Source organism: Diachasma alloeum, unplaced genomic scaffold, assembly GCF_001412515.2.
Source record: "Diachasma alloeum isolate Michigan unplaced genomic scaffold, Dall2.0 Dall_scaffold_01162, whole genome shotgun sequence".
Lineage (NCBI taxonomy): Eukaryota > Metazoa > Arthropoda > Insecta > Hymenoptera > Braconidae > Diachasma > Diachasma alloeum.
This window is the reverse complement of record NW_021681272.1, coordinates 136,916-151,460: the sequence shown is the minus strand read 5'-3', so window position 1 is coordinate 151,460 and position 14,545 is coordinate 136,916. Positions and strand designations below refer to the sequence as shown.

At 41.2% G+C, this 14,545-nt stretch overlaps 1 protein-coding gene across 1 annotated transcript; it reads left to right on the top strand.

The window, feature by feature from the left end:
• The first annotated feature begins 10,439 nt into the window (after positions 1-10,439).
• On the top strand, positions 10,440-13,113 carry LOC107045990. Its single transcript, XM_015268415.1, has 2 exons — positions 10,440-12,418; positions 12,803-13,113. The coding sequence occupies exons 1-2, from the start codon at positions 10,876-10,878 to the stop codon at positions 12,973-12,975; spliced, it is 1,716 nt and encodes a 571-aa protein (XP_015123901.1). The 5' UTR covers positions 10,440-10,875; the 3' UTR covers positions 12,976-13,113.
• The last annotated feature ends 1,432 nt before the right edge of the window (positions 13,114-14,545 follow it).

Below are 14,545 nucleotides of genomic sequence, written 5' to 3'. Positions count from 1 at the left end.
GTAGATACAATAGACTTTGTAAATTTATTTGTAATTAGTTAGAGTTGCATTTCATTTTTTTTACATAATAATTCACACGGTGAAAGAATTGATCAAACACATTCGAGGACATATGACTAATGGTAAATACTCTCGAAGTATCCTCCATCAGGATTTGGGCAATAGTCAAGGCGTTTCTGAAAACTATGGAAAACTTCTTCAATGTTAGCTTGAGAAATATTAGAAACACCCTTCTGGATAGCGCTTATCAGCCTCTTTTGTCTGAGGATTGTCTGCGTAACAGAAGTCTTTGAGATAACCCCACAAGAAGAAATCACACGGGTTCAAATCGGATGAGTATGGTGGCCATTTCATCCCTGCTCGGGCGAAGCGAGTATACCCTAAGCCGATGACGCGATCACTGTATATTTTGTGCAATGCAGCAAACATATCATCAGTTCGATGAGGTGTTGCACCGTCTTGCATAAAATAGAAATCTTTCATCAATCCTTTTTTCTTAGCGAATGGGAAAAATTTGGTTTCTAACATCTCTCGATAACTCTCCCGTGTAATGGTCCCTTCTTAGATTTCCACATGTATTTGTTTGATCGACAGAGCGGCCCAAAACAGTAACTTTAGTAGGGCGGAGCGGTTTTGCTACTGATGAATGTGGATTTTATTTATTTATGTAGGCACTAAGGTAGAAATGAGCTTTATCCGTGAAAATAATTCGATTGGCTTCAATTTCAGCATTTTCAAACATTTGCGTCAAAACTTTGGTGAATTCAAGTCGTTTCCCCATAGCAGCTTCCGTAAGCAATTGGTGGGAAGTAATTTTATAAGGATGAAGTATGAGGAAATGATAGTGTTTTGCAATAAAACGAAACGTGTATTATATGCGGAAGCCGATACACGGCATCCTCATGAGAGATGCTGTTGAGATTTAGGCCTAAGGTCTTCTCCCCTTTTCCCTTACCATTGATGTCCGCCATGTTGGCGCATGCGTTGGATACCAGCTGCGCAGCGGGAGCTGCGTCTCTCGTCATAGCGAATCTCTCACCAGCACGATCCTTGCCAGGATGCCGTGTATCGGCTTCCGCATATAATACGTTTTTTGTTTTATTGCAAAACAGTAGCATTATATGCTTCTGGCCGATACACGGCATCCTCATGAGAGACGTGTTTGTTATCTGCTGGTGTCCAACTCAACGCTATGTGAAAAATGGAAACAAATATTATAGATAAATGGCGGAAGATTTAAATGATTTACCAAACTCCATGGCAATAATAAATGAACTTTTTTATTCATAATATCTCAGAAAAGTGCACTTTATCACAGTTCAACCTGAATTGATGAGACTGCTATGAACGAAAAAATAGAATGAGTCCAAAACAAAATGAGAATAATAATTAAGTAATTAACAAGGCATACTTGTAGGTATATAAATTTTTTAAAGAATACAGTATAAGAATTAGCATAGAAAAGTAAATCTTAATGAATCATTTGGCCTTACGCAGTCTTTCTTTTTGATTTAGTATTAGATAATAAGATTATTAAATAAACATCTTGGTTTGTGTTACGCTGCTGTAAAATTGGTAGATAGCAGAGACGATCTTTGCGTGCTCGTCCCTGAAACTATTCAACAATAAAATTTGCGAAATATCTCTGCGCAGCGCCAGTTGCCTCTGTTGAGTATTTCCTGAACAGGAACATGGTCTATCCAACTTCTTGACCCTACTGCTGATCTTACGCTTCCGGGTGAGGCATCGATTCCAGCGTCTTTGAGAACTGATCGCACCCATCCGGCTATAATGGTCTTGGATGCGGCTTTGACTGGTCCCTTCACAGTGATAAATAGATCGTCAACACTGTTTTGAGTGCGTCGCTCCTCTAATTGCTTTAGGAGAGCCCTTACCCAGGTGACGGGGCATAGCCGGATGTTTTGATGTTTGATAGCTTCCATCCTGACTGTCTGAATTTGTTGCCGTCTGCTTTTGAGCCGAAGGCGGGCCACAAAATAATTTCGTCGCCCAGGTTTGTGACGTAATCCTTGGAAATTTTTAACAATGTTAAATCATGAATGCGTCTTCCCGACGCTAGCAGAAGCAGAGCTACTGTCCGCCTAGAGATCTCGAAGAACGACAGATCTTTTGCCGGGATGCTGAGCCACTTTAACAAAATCTCTGTGTTCCAGATCGTAGTAGCTCTTTTCCTAGGCCTAGCTACCGAGATTGCTTTGATGACTTGTCGCACTAGGAAATTCGAGGACAGCGGTGAGGACGTCTTCCCGGAGCAAAAAGTGGAAATGGCCGATTTATGCACTAAAATAGTGGCTCACCTGGATCGACTCGATATTCCTCGCACCACCTCAGACAGCGTTTGATAGGTGTTTTATAGGTTTCCAATGTCGATGTGCGCCAGCTTTCCGCTATTACCTTCTTTTCTTCTTCGGACCAGTCCTTGACTAGCTGGCCCCACACCCAACTCTCCACACCTGGAGACAGAGTCGGTCTACTTCTGGAGGAGTTTGTTGCGTTGATAGATCTATCAGGACCTTGCTCAGATTGTCGATCATCAGTGGTGGCTCTCTGCTCCTCTGCTTCAGGTCTGGCATCCAGAAGGTGCTCTCCCACCTGGGTGCTACGATCAGTACCTCTCGGCACAAGGATCTCTCGAGTCTATGGAGACATACCGTCTGACGACGGCTGACCTTGCTAAGGCGAATAAGTCGACGTCTGGTGTCCTCCACTTCTCGAATATCGGTGCGGTGGCTTCTGGCAGAAGATGCCACTCCGGCAAGACTCTTTTTCTGGATAGTCGATCTGCAATGCCGTTGTAGCGACCTGGCAGATAGACCGCAGATAGCTCTATGTGGAGCTTGTCTACCAGGTTCAGCAGTTCGGCTGTGAGCTCTAGGAGGCCCAACAACTTCGTGCCCCCTTCTTTCCTGATGTAGGCCAGCAACGTTTGATTGTCCGACTGAACAAGTATGTGAGCTCCCTTGAGTGATTGAGCTTCGTGTTTGATCGCCGCGTACACTGCAAATAACTCCTTGCGATTTGAGTGCCACTGTTTCTGACTCGTCGTTCAATCGCCTGAAAGGAGAGTATTGTTTAGCTGGGCTCCCCAGCCCTCGTTTGCAGCGTCGGTCGTTAAAAAATGAGTTATTGCTCTTTTCTTGATTGGGCTCGTAGCCGACGATGCTGTGCTCCACCACTGGAGCTCCGCTAAGACTTCGTTCGGGATCGGTCGACGCTCTCTCGCTCTGCCTTGGCGAAATGTCGTCGAAAATCGTTGGGTATGGCGGCAATGAAGCCGACCTCTGGGTATAGCGAAGTTGGCGAAGTTGAGTAGACCGAGGAGTTGTTGAACTTGCCTCAGCGTCGTACTCTCTCTGCCACAGATCTTGTGGATGAGTTCGTGTATCGCCGATTTCTTCTTTTCGGGCAGACTGATCTGGTCTTTGTGAGTGTCCCAGCACAGTCCCAAGAACTCCAACGTCTGACCGGGTATTGTCGCGCATTTGGCGTGATTGATCTTCCAGCCTAAATGCTCCAAGAGTTGGATTGTTTCCTGAGTCTGAATAGTCTGGCTGTCTCGGTTTTGCGAGGCCAGCAGAAAATCGTCGAGATACACTACCACCCTCAACTCTCGAGATCGTAGTATCTCGGCTAGCCAGTTGGTGATGCTGGTGAAGGTATGAGGGGCAGATGAGAGGCCGAGGCAAGCTCGTCATCTGAAAAAGCTCTCCGTTGTATACGAGGCGGAGGAGCTGACGATGCCTCTCGGCAATCGGTACGTGGAAATATGCCTGGGAAATGTCGATCCTGGTCATAGAGTCGTCGTCCTGGAGGAACTCTGGAATTTTGTAATGAGAAATTAGTTGATAGCTCTTCGCATGAACGTGTGCGTTTAGTCCTCTTAAATCGAATATGGGGCGAATACCTCCGCTGCTTTTCTGAATTGAAAACATTTTTGATATGAAACTCGGGTCTCTTCTTTTCGGGTGTTCCAGGATTCCCTGAGCCTTTAGCAGATTTATTTGTGTCGTCATCTCCGTCGACTTCTTGGTTATAAAATGAGAGCGTCTCCAGTTGTGGATGAAACATGGTTTTGATGTCAGGGGCATCCTGGTTCCTGATATCATCTTTATTATTGTCTCGGGGGCTCTCCATTCTGCCCACCACCTTTGAAAAAGAGCTAATTGACCTCCCGAAAATTCCCGAGTGCAGAGATCCTCATTGTTTATTTTTCCTGCGCCGGAAAAGTGCCCATGTCTACTTTTCTGTTCTTTCTTACCTGCTGTTTTAAGACGAGTGATGTCCTGTTGGTAGTAAAAGTTTTCCTTTGACCTTCGAGGCACGAAGGTGCGACGAAAGGGTTGATCACGAGAATTTGTTCTCCTCGTAGAAGATGCCGCAGCAGTTGGTCTGTTGAAATCTCGGCCCATTTTAGGACGACCGAGCCATGCTGAAATACCGCTGACCGTCTTGGCTAGCGCCTGCACGTTCTCTTTCCCAAAGAGAAATTCTGCTGTAGGAGGTACAGCCCGAAGGACTGCCCGAGATGTCTTGATTGGGATCTCTTCCAGCAAGCGTTCACTTCTACTGCAAATGGTCTCGGCTCGTTTGCCACAGATGATCTGCAAAATTTGATCCGATGTTTTTGTCAGCTGTGAATCTGGACCCAAGGTCGACTGCAGATTCTCCACCAAAGTTTCTAGTGTTTCTGGTGTTTCTGGTTCCTTTGGGTTTGACAACGCCCAATCGACTACACTCTGCAATCCAATGCGAAGCAGTTACCTTTGTTCAAGCATTGCATTACATAAACCACCCAGCAAGTTATCGATATGGGCTAGAGTATCCTTTTTCTTATTGAATGAAACTAAATCTTCATTTACCTTGAGCTCTGTGAATCCTGGTGTGGCCAGGAAATTCTTGAGAGCATTGGAGTATCTTACCTCCTTCCAAGCAGCTGTGTCGAAACGCTGTAAGACGTTCAGAGCCGTCAGGCGAGCTGGGTCTGCGGAGTGAAGGCGACGTTTCTCATCGACATCGGTCCTAGCTTCACCCAAGGACAGCTGCTTCGTGCTAATAGTAGAATCGTTTTCTCCGGGGTTAACGGATGAGGAATGGGCTCTGGAGTTATTACGCTGATGCAATTGATCCGTTAGATCGTCTATCTGCTATTGGAGAGACTCTCCGCGACTGCTCGAAATCCTTGGAGAATGATGAGATCTACGCCTCTCATATGACGACTCTCTGTAAGAATGTCGATTTGACCTTGGAGAATAACGATCCTCCTCATAATAACGAGATCGACATGAGTCAGGTCGCGGAGGCGATCGAGGGGTTCCCTCACGCGGATAATTGTCACCTCTTCCTCGACGATCCAGCCGAGAACGTGAACGAGATATAGAAAAATGGTGTCTCTCACGTGGACTTGAAGAAGGGCGAGAGCGAGGTCTGCTGTAATGATCAGGACTCAGAGAATACGAAATGTCTGAGTCATAACCTGTTAGGTTAAAATAATCTCTCCGTCCTTGTCTACTGTGAGCGTCCCCTTCCCCTTCGATGGACGCTTGGTTATGAGAGTCGTTGTCTCGGTTTTCATCAAAGATCTCTTCTCCAGGAGGAATCTCACGATGATCCCCTTTCATCTTTACAAATTAAGCGAGCACTAGGAATGCACTAAACACTTTTTAACGATTCGAAAATAAATTTCGGGGTAAATAATTAAATTTCTTGTCTATAATGGCCGAAAAAACTCAACGCTATGACGAAAGACGCAGCTCCCGCTGCGCTGCTGGTATGCAATGCATGCGCCAACATGGCGGACATCAATGGTAAGGGAAAAGGGGAGAAGACCTTAGGCCTAAATCTCAACAGTATCTCTCATGAGGATGCCGTGTATCGGCCAGAAGCATATAATGTTTAAGTATCAAACGTAGGGTTTCTCAGTTAAATTCTAACTTCGCAGCCGCCTTGCGTATTGATTGAGTTTTATGATTTTTGAAATGTTTTTCCACTTTGTCCACTACTTCTTCCGTCGTTACTGTATAGGATGGACCCGGAAGATCATGGCGAGGATACCATAGTTGACAAAATTATCAATTACCCTACAAAAAAGAACGCATTAACTCAAAAAATTTATTGGGGACTAAACCCAAAAAAATAAAGAACTAAAAAACTCCTACCGTTTGAGAGTGGTTTCACCTATTTCCACTTATCACCCTGTATGATCTGTTGGCCCGAATTTTTAAAAAATGGCGAAATTTCCGTTAAAAAAATAAAAAAAATTGTCTCGAGAAGTAAGGTTCAGATGACTCAAAATCATCTGAAACATGGACATTTGTTATTCCCTGGGTGGACGTTAATATGACCTTTTTGCCCAAATATTCAAAAAATTCAAAAATTTCCTTCAAAAACATTGGACATTTCTTATTCCTTGAGAGAAAGTTCATACGACCTTTTGGCCCATATTTTCAAAAAATTCAAAAATTTCCTTTAAAAAAATTTAAAAATTGCCTCGAAAAGTTAGGCTCAGATGACTCAAAATCATCTAAAATGTAGACATTTCTTATTTCCCGCGAGGCAGTTTATATGACCTGTTGGCCCGAATTTCTAAAAAATTGAAAAATTTCCTTTAAAAAATGTTTAAAAATTGTCTCGAAAAGTTAAACTCGGATGACTCAAAATTATCTGAAATGTAGACATTTATTATTCCCTGGAAAACAGTTTATACGACATTGTGGCCCGAATTTTCAAAAATTGATTCCGTCCCGCAAAACAGGTTGTCGACATCTTACTACAAGATTGTCGACATGGTATCTGAAATATTGTCGCGGAATTGTCGACAAAAATCTGGAAATTATTTCGGCATTGAGTTATTAAGAACATCAAATTATCACCGTCATTACTACAACATTTACGGATAACTAACGACAAAATCGATCGCCAGCATAAGCTACAAAATTTTTTGGAAATTTTTTATCACAATTTTCACGAAAATATCTCATAGAGCCAACAACACAATCTCATTAATTTCTTCGTCAAAAGATGCTATTCATTTATCCACAGAACGTCATAAAAAATATCATTGAATTTTCAGATGAAATTTTCTGATGGTATGTCGTAAAGTTATCGCTAAAGTTATCCATAAAATTTTCCGGTAATATATCGTTCATTATATCGGCAGCTTAGTAACAGGGTCACGTATCGACTCAAATTTCCAACTTTCTGAAAATTTGTGTGACAAAGGCGTATCTCCATTTTAATTAAGATTTGCGTATATCAAGGTTTTTACGACACTTTTAGCACATAAAAATTAATTCGGAATAAAGAAACGTATTTCCGAGAAATGGGAGTCAGAGAAACGTATGTAATGAGCATCTAAACAAAAGAGCAACGTATCTCGCGGACATCCGGAAATACGTTTGTTTGTTACTTTAACGTATTTTCCACTAATAATCCTTTTTTATACTCCACCGAAAATACGTTGGTTTATTATTTTTTTGTAACACCTGCCAAAAAAACTTCACTTTTCGGCACTGTTTTGCATACGTACAGTGTTAGTTTCCCGCACGACGTGCATATAGTTCACGGGTCGCTTTACGCACTCGAACTTCACTTTACACATGACGAACTTTACGCACTCCACGCACAAAACAAACGCTTTGCCCCCCAAACCACTCCACAAAGTGAACTCCTGCAGGTATTGCAATAAGATTAGGTGTGTGACTTAATTTTTACAGATTTTTCAGCAAATTTATTTTAATATAAAAAAATAGAGAGCAACGAACTTAATCTTGGCAATATTGTCCATCGTTTTCTATGACCTTGCGCCATCTCTCAGGTAACATTCGAATGCCGTCGCGAAAGAGACTTGCAGGCTTCGAGGCGATAAAGTCATCGACGAATTTCCGCACATCGTCCAGCGTTTTAAACTGTGTATCCACTAAGGCGTGCTGCATGGACTGGAACAAGTGATAGATGGGACCAAGTCTGGTGAATATGCCGCGTGCGGGAGAACTTCCCATCCCAAGTTTAAGAGGATCTTCTGAGTCGCGCGAGCAACGTGAGGTTGAGCATTGTCATGCAGCAGTATGACTTACCTGCTTCCTTGCCCAGTAAATGGCCTTTTCCGATCAAGTTCTTCGCTCAGTTTGTTCGGTTGTCGGCTGTAGCCTTCCGCAGTCACCGTCTGACCTATTTCCAGGAGTTCGTAATAAAGCACATCCTTTATGTCCCACCAGATACATAGGAGAATCTTTTTTAAGTGGATGTTCTGTTTCGGGGTTGATGTACTGGATTGTCCGGGATCTACCCACGACTTTTTACGTTTAGAATTCTCGTAAAAAATATACATTTCAACACCCGTCACAATTCTCCACAAGAAGTCCTTTTTTTGTTGCCGGGCAAGCAGTGAAAGACACGTGTTCATACGTTGACCTAGGTTGTGTTCGGTCAACACATATGGGACCCACCTTGCAACTTTTAGATTTTTCTCATTTGACGCAAATGCTTAGAACTAGCTATTCGGATAACTCTTAACTGAGCTGCAAGCTCTTGTTGCGTTTGCGTTGAGTCTTCATCCAGTAGAGCTTGCAATTCCGCATCTGTAAACTTTCGAGGCTGTCCAGGACGCGGCTGGTCACTCAGATCGAAATCACCACTTCTAAAACGTTTGTACCAATAATTACACGCTTCATAAGATACAACGTCGGTACCAAGAACACTACACATTGATTCCCGTGCTTCAGAAGCATTTTTTCCTTGTTAGAATTCGTATAAAATGCAGTGCCGAATATGCTGTTTATCAGTTGCCATCGTTAACTCTGCTATTCTGAAAGGTTATGTAACTTACATAGACTTGTCGTTCCGTGTTCTGAAACCTTTTGTCCGATCCGTTCAAAACCAGGAAAGACCGCGAATATATTTCTATTTTAAATATAATTTTAAGCTAGAAGAAAAAATCTGTAAAAATTAAGTCCCACACCTAATACATTGTGTTACTAGTGGGTAAAGTGACACTTTTCCAAACGTATGTGTAACATATACTATTTTTTTCATCACGCTGTGTGTGAAGGGACATTTTACGCACGTTCCGTGTGCGCAAAACCCCACTTCCCACACATTGTGATGAAAAATAGGGTTAGATACTCGCGGGAAAACTGTTTTTAGACTCGTGGGATTATATCACTTGCCTTCGGCTCGTGCTATAAACTTCCCACGAGCCCAAAAACACTTTCCCGAAATCGTATCGAAATATACTATTGCAATAGAGGAGAGGGTGCCTGTACCGCTCAGCCGGTAATACCGCTCACCCATTTTTCTCCATAATTATCAAAATAAAAATTGTTTTTTTCATTCCAATGTGAATGTTTTGATTTGAAAATGTTATTTTTTGGATAATTTGCCTTTGTTCACCACTTTAAATAGAAAAAAATACATAATGGATTTTTTGGGTCCTAGCAATCAAAAATTCATCGACCAGTAAATAAGGTTTTTCACAGTTTTAACTCTCACATTGTCATATTAAATTGTTGTTTTCTTGTTCCTGACACTCTCTGGCATGATTTGACACTGATCTCAACTTTTTATTCTCCTCCAATTAATAATTATTGATAAATTTGTTCAATCCGCGCGGGGCCGGTAATACCGCTCAGCTGATGCGGGTAATAGCGCTCACGTCATCGCCAATGCCGCCCAATTTTCGAGAGCCCGACATCAGTGCAAATGTCAGTCGTGGATCAAAATAAAGTAAGCGGAGAAATATTTCACCTTTTTTGTGCAGAATATGTTTAATAATGAATGTTAGTGTAAAAAGAAATCAGAATGAATTCGTGAATAGTTAATACATATCATGAAATTTGTGAAATCGAACAACTTGATAGTGAGATTAGGTTTATGAATATTTTACTTCGTTCTCCATTAGAATGCCACAAGCCAAGAAACCAGAAGAGAAACGAAGAAGAAAATGGACGAGGAGAGGATTTATCAGCAGCTTCAGAGGCTATCGAAAGTGGTCTATCATATCATAAAGCAGAGCAGATTTACAACGTGCCCTATAGCACTTTACGTGATCGAGCAAAAAATGGAATGGTGAGTGCACCCAGGATGGGACGTCAGACAGTTTTTACGAGAGAGCAGGAAAAATCCATGACTGAACAAGTTATTTTGCTGGCAGAAATGTTCTTTGAATTGACATCTTTGGAGATTCGTGTTGCTGTTTATGATTATGTAGTGAAACATAAAATTCCTCATCCCTTCAACAACGAGAAAAAAATGGCTGGAATGGCATGGTTTTCTGGATTTCGGTGGAGGAATAAAAAATTATCCATCAGAAAACCAGAGAATACTAGTCTCAACCGAATAAAAGCCTTCAACAGAGAAGAGGTAACATTATTTTTTGATAATTGGGAGAGGATATTGAATGAATCTGCATTCCCCCCTTCATCAATCTTCAATATGGATGAGTCAGGGATTTCGGCTGTCAGCGAATCTCTACCCATCGTGGCCGAGAAAGAGCAAAAGAGAGTTGATGCAGCAGCTAGTGGTGAGAGGGGTAAGAATGTGACTGTTATTTGTGCAGTAAATGCAGCTGGCGAGTATGTGGCACCAATGTTCATATTTCCACGTGCGAGGATTTGTGATGCTTTAAAGAATGATGGCCCGGTTGGAGCGATTTAATATGGTTCATCGAATGGTTACACCAACACCACCCTATTTCTCGCGTGGTTTGAGCATTTCATATCATGGAGAAAGTGCTCTAAAGAAAATCCAGGTGTGATAATTTTGGACAACCACGAGAGTCACATCTCGATCGCTTCGTATGATTTTTGTCTGAATAATGGTATCGTGCTGCTATCATTGCCACCACACACATTACACAGGATGCAGCCTCTGGACGTGAGCGTCTTTGGTCCTCTCAAAACTGCATTCAGAAGAGAAAGTGACACTTTATTGGAAGAAATGAAAGGAAAGAGGATCACGTTCAATGAGATAGCTTTTGTCTTCAGGAAGGCTTATGTAAGTGTAGCCACGATGGAGAATGGAATATCAGGATTTAAAGCTTCAGGAATATTTCCCTTCAATCGTCACACCTGCAATGAGGAAGATTTTATGCCTGCTGAGATGTTGAATCGTCTTGATAGACAGCAAAATATTAATGGGGGTAAACCATCATTAGAATCAGCATCAAGTGTTAGCTCTCAGTTGGTCTCTGGATTGTCAGAACTGCAAACATTATTGAATCCCTCTGGAACACTTTTGAGTGCTTTAAACTGTACCGAAGATGAGATACTGAATCTGGATATTCCTGTTTTGAATCGGGATGTGAGCGGAGTGAATGTCATACACACCCAACCTCCAACTGCTGGTCAGAAAGATACTGATGATGTGCCAGTACAAGATGAATCCAGTCAGATCTCAGGATATTCAAAGAAGTACATTTCTCCTGAAGATAGTCCAGATTTGCGAGGAAATTCCCTTCCCACTTCGGAGCCACCAAAAGAATTCGAGGCTCAACATGTCGACTTGCTTGGTACAAATGTTCAGGAGTATAATAATCCCTTGCTTACAGAAATCACTTATAACCAGTTGTTGGAAGGCTCAGAAGTAAACAATAATCTCGACAAGTCGAGACATCCTGCGAAAAATCGTGAACCTACACATGGGGAAGGTTCACCGGACTTTGCAGATTGTACATCATGTACAAAGGAGGCAATAGGGCAACCTCATGAATCATCTGAGTCTAATCGAGGAAGTTCGATTCTCCCAGAAATATCACGTAATCGAAGACCTATTCAACACTCTCGATTGAGATCTAATTCAAGTCCACCATCCTCCAGAATAAATACCCAAACCGACCAACAGATACCAATAATAAAAAGGGTAACCCCAAGTTCCTCATCATCGTGCCTGGTGTCGTCTTTATCTGAACTTTCAGAGCGTATGCAAGCTTCAACTTTCACCACTCCTACAACAATTCCTCCCTTGACCACTTTATGTCCAAGATCATCACCGACTTCAGTGCCTAATCAATCAACCCCATTTTCCCACTTAGTGGAAAAACTTTTCCCTCCTCAGGTTCCACCTCCTTCTGCTCTCTCCTCCTCGGGTCTTTCTTGGAATTCATCGACTCCCCAGATTGTCATCATGAATATGTCATCCAAGCCTTCAGAGACAGTCCCCCTGATGGAGAAAGCACATGTGGATACTCCTCCAGTTAAGAAAGGTTCAAAGAAACAACACTCGACAATATTGACTGATTCTTCAATGAAAGAAATTCTAGAAATCAAACATCAGAACCGAATTGAGACAGATCAAAAATCTCGTCAAAGAGCAAAGAGAGCCCTAGTGAAGAAGGAAAAGAAATGTTCTCCAATTGAGAAAAAGAGGAGAGTTAAGAAATTATCACCACCGAAAAAACCAAAAGGTACATATTTTTCACTGTAACATTTTTCTTTTTATCTATTTAACGCGGAATTAGGGTTTATATTATTGTGAATTTGAATCTAATCAAAAATGAAATCATTAAGAATTCAGTCTGAAATCAAAAGTAAACTCGTCCAAAATTTAGTTTTTAATTAAATTTCAGATCGTAAATTCCTCATTCCAGTCAATTCAAATAAATTTTCAACATATGGCAAATTTAGAAAAGAAATTATTTGACTTCCAGGTATTTCCGCAAATCATGTGAATGCTGCGTTGTTAGAAATTCAAAGATTTTCAAATGAGATCTGAGGAGAAATTTTTAAATAATTTATTTCTGGTATTTAAAAAATCATAGAATCTAATCATTAATTTTTTTCGATTTCAGTCCCGAAGAAGACACTTGACAGAAATAAAAAAGTAAGAAAGGTGAGACAAAAGACGTCAATGATCAAAGGGATGCTGTTTGCCCTGTGTGTCAGGAATTCGGAAAAGAAGAAGTGTGGCACAGGTACAGGATGTGTGGAGAATGGTACCATGCTGCATGTGTTTCAGCTATAAGTGCTGATGATTTCGAATGTGATAATTGCACGAAAATGTAGAATGATTTGTGTTCTAAATCCCTCCGAAACAGTTCAAACTTTATTTGCCATGTGATACTAAATATATCATAACGAGGTGGTGCCAAAAATTGTAGAGATTTAGGATATTTCATAAATAATAATTGTAAATTTTCTATTTTTCATATGGTCTCATCAACATTACAGAGATTTGTAATGTTCTATAAAAATAATAATAATCGTTCAGTTGGAATGCATCTATTTTATTTCGCATGTCATCCCGCTAACTCCAAAAAATAGAAACCTCCCTCCTTCCAATAACACTTAAATAATTGATAGTAAACAGGTAAAATTCATTGATTCCCTCAACAATGAAAATTATAAAAAAAATTTCCATTCAGTACCCGCAGGAATATAAATAAATCGACTCAGCTATTTGGAAAGCACTTTTAATGAATAAAAAGACTGAATCGAGTGATAATAAATATAAATTGACGAAGTGGAATAAAAACTGTTGGAGACTTCAGATGTTTTTCAGAAAAAAAAAAGATAAATGCTCAATCCTATCGATTTAATTTTTTATGTAATTTGATTGGGTCCAAATAAGCCGCTCAACAAGTGGCGGAGTGAGCGATACAAGTAGCGGAGTGAGCGATACAGGCAGCGGAGTGAGCGGTATAGGAATCGTGCCGAGCGGTATTACCCGACAGCAGGTAATACCGCTCAATCGTGTCTTACTTCAGTTTTTTATTAATTTTGAAAATTCTGAGTAGAGTTGAGTTTTGAAACTTGAGAAATGATTCGTTGGATAGTGGAAAAAGATATTAAAATAATTGTTTGCATTCGATGTTGAGGTTTAAAGCTTAAAAATGACGTTTTCCCTTAGGTGGGCGGTACAGGCACACCCTCTCCTACCTGTCAGAGTTCACTTTTATGACTTCTTTGGGGGCAAAGCGTTCGTTTTGTGCCCGGAGTGTGTAGAGTACAAGGTCGGGCAGAAAACTAATACTTTACGCCCGCAAAACCGTGCCGAAAAGTGACCTTTTTTGGCACGTGTTACAAAAAAATAGTATGTGTTACACGTGCGTACGGAAAAGTGCTAGTAACCCAATATACTATTTGGTAACAGAAAAACGTACCTCAAAAATAAATTGAGATCAAAGTTTGACATTTTTTGCATGGAGGTAATTTAAAAGGTTTAAGTATCCCATACATATACTGCTTCTCTGCAGAGAATGATCCTCGGTATTCGACCCCCACTCACTCCTCAAATTTCCACTTGTGCTTGTATCCCCACTACTTGAATCGACGTACATTCTCGGCGGAGAAGCAATATAGGAAGGGGTGTTTAAATATCGAGAGTTTCAGATTTGAGGAAGGGGGTTTCACATATGGAGATTATTGAAAGGGAGGCTTAATTAATTGGGTGGAAAGGTTTATATGGGTGATTTTATGTGAGAGGGACTCGTTTGTGGGGAGTTCATCTATGGGGAGGGGGGGATGTTTAAAAAATGCGAGGAGGTTGTATGAGAGGGGCATACATGGGGTGATTTTATATGTGTGAGGGGTTT

What these genes read in the sequence shown, in the direction of transcription:
- LOC107045990 (XM_015268415.1), top strand. Translation starts at nt 10,876, where the DNA reads ATGCAGCCTCTGGACGTGAGCGTCTTTGGTCCTCTCAAAACTGCATTC. An exon ending in ACCACCGAAAAAACCAAAAG is followed by an intron (nt 12,419 to 12,802) that starts GTACATATTTTT and finishes TTTCGATTTCAG; the next exon opens with TCCCGAAGAAGACACTTGAC.